General features: G+C 39.6%; 1 protein-coding gene across 1 annotated transcript in view; it reads right to left on the bottom strand.

Moving 5' to 3' along the window:
* Window positions 1-308: 308 nt before the first annotated feature.
* Window positions 309-6,000, bottom strand: part of ZMYND12 (zinc finger MYND-type containing 12) — a gene marked incomplete at its 3' end in the record, with an annotated part of 33,831 nt that continues 28,139 nt past the window's right edge. Inside the window, exon 8 of the mRNA XM_082669775.1 lies at window positions 309-433. Within this exon, the coding sequence (XP_082525901.1) occupies window positions 309-433 (125 nt within the window). The remainder of the gene's footprint in view (window positions 434-6,000) is intronic.

Raw genomic sequence — 6,000 nt, 5'->3', positions numbered from 1 at the left:
AATGCATCACCGGGAGACCTCTGAGAAATAGGATAAACTATTTGCAGTTTAATTATAAATACCTTGTTAGTGAACTGATAACACGTTATTCAAAGTCGTGCAAAGTCATGATAAACAAGAGTTTTACTGATTTCTGTGCCAAAAGCTCTATATTCCCCAACATATGCTGTGAAACGATAAAAACACAGCTATGAGCGCAATCCCAGGGGAAGAGGGTGGGCACTTCAGCAATTCATAGCACCTCAAAGCAGCTGTGCAATGCTGGAATACATTAGATGCTCAATAGTCCATGATGCAGAGCTCTTGGGTCACCAAGTAATGGAATGAGCTTCCTCAGCTGAGATGAGATTTAGTAAGTCTTGAATGGTGTTTTGTTCATGGACACTGAGCTGCTGTTCTTTGGCTAGATCCAGGGCTCTCATGGCGTATTCCTCTGCCTGAAATAGAATTGCAGTGACAAAAGAAAGTTGTCACAGAAAAGCATTACATTGGAAAGCCCATCTCTGCTCGACCACAAAAACATGGGAAAGGACCCTTCAGCTTCTCACACAGCCACTGAGTTCTTTGTGGAAACTTGTGAACATACACTGGGTCTTCACAGCTAACCACATATGTGGGATGAGGGTGAGAGGGGTTAAGGAACAGGAAAACATGGTCGCTGAGCTTACAGTGGACAAAGCCTCTTTTCTACATTTCAGGGCCCTTTGAACCAACATTGGGAGGCATAGAAACGGAAGGTGCCACAAGTAAGTTGCCATCTGGGGGGCCAAGCAGCCCAGAGTTTTGACAGACGCTTCACAGGACAACTTGGGACAGGCTCTAGCTGGCCCTTCCCCCCTCCATCTCTTCCTCTTCTTCTTTTTTTTTTTTTTTTTAACATCTTTATTGGAGTATAATTGCTTTACAATGCTGTGCTAGTTTCTGCTGTATAACAAAGTGAATCAGCTATACATATACATATATCCCCATATCTCCTCCCTCTTGCGTCTCCCTCCCACCCTCCCTAGCCCACCCCTCTAGGTGGACTCAAAGCACCGAGCTGATCTCCCTGTGCTCTGCAGCTGCTTCCCACCAGCTATTTTACATTTGGTAGTGTATACATGTCCATGCCACTGTCTCACTTCATCCCTGCTTACCCTTCGCCCCCCCCATGTCCTCAAGTCCATTCTCTACGTATGCATCTTTATTCCTGTCCTGCCCCTAGGTTCTTCAGAACCATTTTTTTCTTTAGATTTCATATATATGTGTTAGCATATGGTATTTGTTTTTCTCTTTCTGACTTACTTCACTCTGTATGACTGACTCTAGGTCCATCCAGCTCACTACAAATAGCTCAATTTCGTTTCTTTTTATGGCTGAGTAATATTCCATTTTATACATGTACCACATCTTTACCCATTCATCTGTCGATGAAAACTTAGGTTGCTTCCATGTCCTGGCCATTGTAAATAGAGCTGCAGTGAACTTTGTGGTACATGACTCTTTTTGAATTACGGTTTTCTCAGGGTATATGCCCAGTAGTGGGATTGCTGGGTCGTATGGTAGTTCTATGTTTAGATTTTTAAGGAACCTGCATACTGTTCTCCATAATGGCTGTATCAATTTACATTCCCACCAAAAGTGCAAGAGGGTTCCTTTTCTCCACACCCTCTCCAGCATTTATTGTTTGTAGATTTTTTGATGATGGCCATTCTGACTGGTGTGAGGTGATACCTCATTGTAGTTTTGATTTGCATTTCTCTAATGATTAGTGATGTTAAGCATCCTTTCATGTGTTTGTTGGCAATCTGTATATCTTCTTTGGAGAAATGTTTATTTAGGTCTTCTGCCCATTTTTGGATAGGGTTGTTTGTTTTTTAGTTGTTGAGCTGCTTGTATATTTTGGAGATTAATCCTTTGCCAGCTGCTTTGTTTGCAAATATTTTCTCCCATTCTGAGAGTTGTCTTTTCGTCTTCTTTATGGTTTCCTTTGCTGTGCAAAAGCTTTTAAGTTTCATTAGGTCCCATTTCTTTACTTTTGTTTTTATTTCCATTTCTCTAGGAGGTGGGTCAAAAAGGATCTTGCTGTGATTTATGTCAGAGAGTGCTCTGCCTATGTTTTCCTCTAAGAGTTTTATAGTGTCTGGCCTTATATTTAGGTCTTTAATCCACTTTGAGTTTATTTTTGTGTATGGTGTTAGGGAGTGTTCTAATTTCATTCTTTTACATTTAGCTGTCCAGTTTTCCCAGCACCACTTATTGAAGAGGCTGTCTTTTTTCCACTGTATATTCTTGCCTCCTTTATCAAAGATAAGGTGACCATATGTGCGTGGGTTTATCTCTGGGCTTTCTATCCTGTTCCACTGATCTATATTTCTGTTTTTGTGCCAGTACCATACTGTCTTGATTACTGTAGCTTTGTAGTACAGTCTGAATTCAAGGAGCCTGATTCCTCCAGCTCCGTTTTTCTTTCTCAAGATTGCTTTGGCTATTTGGGATCTTTTGTGTTTCCATACAAATTGTGAAATTTTTTGTTCTAGTTCTGTGAAAATTGCCATTGGTAGTTTGATAGGGATTGCACTGAATCTGTAGATTGCTTTGGGTAGTAGAGTCATTTTCACAATGTTGATTCTTCCAATCCAAGAACATGGTATATCTCTCCATCTGTATGTATCATCTTTAATTTCTTTCATCAGTGTCTTATAGTTTTCCGCATACAGGTCTTTTGTCTCCTTAGGTAGGTTTATTCTTAGGTATTTTATTCTTTTTGTTGCAACGGTAAATGGGAGTGTTTCCTTAATTTCTCTTTTAGATATTTCATCATTAGCATAAAGGAATGCAAGAGACTGCATTAATTTTGTATCCTGCTACTTTACCAAATTCATTGATTAGCTCTAGTAGTTTTCTGGTAGCATCTTTAGGATTCTCTATGTATACTATCATGTCATCTGCAAACAGTAACGGTTTTACTTCTTCTTTTCCGATGTGGATTCTTTTTATTTCTTTTTCCTCTCTGATTGCTGTGGCTAAAACTTCCAAAACTATGTTGAATAAGAGTGGTGAGAGTGGGCAACCTTGTCTTGTTCCTGATCTTAGTAGAAATGCTTTCAGTTTTTCACCATTGAGAATGATGTTGGCTCTGGGTTTGTCATATATGGCCTTTATTATGCTGAGGTAATTTCCCTCTATGCCTACTTTCTGGAGGGTTTTTATCATAAATGGGTGTTGAATTTTGTTGAAAGCTTTTTCTGCATCTATTGAGATGATAATACGGTTTTTCTCCTTCAGTTTGTTAATATGGTTTTTCACATTGATTGATCTGCATATATTGAAGAATCCTTGCATTCCTGGGATAATCCCCACTTGATCATGGTGTATGATACTTTTAATGCACTGTTGGATTCTGTTTGCTAGGTTTTTTTTGTTTTCTTTTTTTTTGCAGTACGCGGGCATCTCACTCTTGTGGCCTGTCCTGTTGCGGAGCACAGGCTCCAGATGCGCAGGCTCAGCGGCCATGGCTCATGGGCCCAGCCGCTCTGCAGCATGTGGGATCCTCCCGGACCGGGGCACGAACCCGTGTCCCCTGCATCGGCAGGCAGACTCTCAACCACTGCACCACCAGGGAATCCCTGTTTGCTAGTATTTTGTTGAGGATTTTTGCATCTAGGTTCATTACTGATACTGGCCTGTAGTTTTCTTTCTTTGTGGCATCTTTGTCTGGTTTTGGTATCAGGGTGACGGTGGCCTCATAGAATGAGTTTGGGAGTGTTCCTCCCTCTGCTATATTTTGGAAGAGTTTGAAAAGGATAGGTGTTAGCTCCTTTCTAAATGTTTGATAGGATTCGCCTGTGAAGCCATCTGGTCCTGGGCTTTTGTTTTGTGGAAGACTTTTAATCACAGTCTGAATTTCAGTGCTTGTGATTGGTCTGTTTTATTTTCTATTTCTTCCTGGTTCAGTCTCGGAAGGTTGTGCTTTTGTAAGAATTTGTCCATTTCTTCCAGGTTGTCCATTTTATTGGCATATAGTTGCTTGTAGTAATCTCTCATGATCCTTTGTATTTCTGCAGTGTCAGTTGTTACTTCTCCTTTTTCATTTCTAATTGTATTGATTTGAGTCTTTTCCCTTTTTATCTTGATGAGTCTGGCTAATGGTTTATCAATTTTATTTATCTTCTCAAAGAACCGGCTTTTAGTTTTATTGATCTTTGCTATTGTTTCCTTCATTTCTTTTTCATTTATTTCTGATCTGATCTTTATGATTTCTTTCCTTCTGCTAACTTTGGGTTTTTTTTGTTCTTCTTTCTCTAATTGCTTATGCTGTAAGGTTAGGTTGCTTGAGATTTTTCTTGTTTCTTGAGGTAGGATTGTATTGCTATAAACTTCCCTGTTAGAACTGCTTTTCCTGCATCCCATAGGTTTTGGGTCGTCGTGTTTTCATTGTCATTTGTTTCTAGGTTTGGGGTTTTTTTTTTTGCGGTACGCAGGCCTCTCACTGCCGCAGCCTCTCCGTTGTGGAGCACAGGCTCCGGACGCGCAGGCTCAGTGGCCATGGCTCACGGGCCCAGCCACTCTGCAGCATGTGTGATCCTCCCGGACCAGGGCACGAACCCGTGTCCCCTGCATCGGCAGACAGACTCTCAACCACTGCGCCACCAGGGAAGCCCTCTAGGTATTTTTTAATTTCCTCTTTGATTTCTTCAGTGATCTCTTGGTTATTTAGTAATGTACTGTTTAGCCTCCATGTATTTGTATTTTTTACAGTTTTTTTCCTGTATTGATGTCTAGTCTTACAGCATTGTGGTCAGAAAAGGTATTTGATACAATTTCAATTTTCTTAAATTTATCAAGGCTTGATTTCTGACCCACGATATGATCCATCCTGGAGAATGTTCCATGAGCACTTGAGAAGAAGGTGTATTCTGTTGTTTTTGGATGGAATGTCCTATAAATATCAATTAAGTCCATCTTGTTTAATGTATCATTTAAAGCTTGGGTTTCCTTATTTATTTTCATTCTGGGTGATCCTTCCATTGGTGAAAGTGAGGTGTTAAAGTCCCCTACTATGATTGTGTTACTGTCAATTTCCCCTTTTATGGCTGTTAGCATTTGCCTTATGTATTGAGGTGCTCCTATATTGGGTGCATAAATATTTACAATTGTTATATCTTCTTGGATTGATCCCTTGATCATTATGTAGTGTCCTTCTTTGTCTCTTGTAATAGTCTTTATTTTAAAGTCCATTTTGTCTTATATGAGAATTGCTACTCCAGCTTTCTTTTGATTTCTATTTGCATGGAATATCTTTCTCCATCCCCTCACTTTCAGTCTGTACATGTTCCTAGGTCTGAAGTGGATCTCTTGTAAGCAGCATATATACAGGTCTTGTTTTTGTATCCATTCATCCAGTCTATATCTTTTGGTTGGAGCATTTAATCCATTTACATTTAAGGTAATTATCGATATGTATGTTCTTATTACCATTTTCTTAACTGTTTTGGGTTTGTTATTGTAGTTCTTTTCCTTCTCTTGTATTTCCTGCCTAGAGAAGTTCCTTTAGCATTTGTTGTAAAGCTGGTTTGGTGGTGCTGAATTCTCTTAGGTTTTGCTTGTCTGTAAAGTTTTTAATTTCTCTGTCGAATCTCAGTGGGATCCTTGCTAGATAGAGTAATCTTGGTTGTAGGATTTTCCCTTTCATCACTTTAAATATGTCCTGCCACTGCCTTCTGGCTTGCAGAGTTTCTGCTGAAAGATCAGCTGTTAACCTTATGGGGATCTCCTTGTATATTATTTGTTGCTTTTCCCTTGCTGCTTTTAATATTTTTGCTTTGTATTTAATTTTTGATGGTTGATTAATATGTGTCTTGGCATGTTTCTCCTTGGATTTTTCCTGTATGGGACTCTCTGTGCTCCCTGGACTTGATAGACTATTTCCTTTCCCATACTAGGGAAGTTTTCAACTATAATCTCTTCAAATATTTTCTCAGTCCTTTCCTTTTTCTCTTCTTCTTCTGGGACTCCTAT

Source organism: Grampus griseus (assembly GCF_964374135.1).
Source record: "Grampus griseus genome assembly, chromosome: 1".
Classification (NCBI taxonomy): Eukaryota; Metazoa; Chordata; class Mammalia; order Artiodactyla; family Delphinidae; genus Grampus; species Grampus griseus.
The sequence above is the reverse complement of the archived record's forward strand: the minus strand, read 5'-3'. Positions and strand labels throughout refer to the sequence as shown.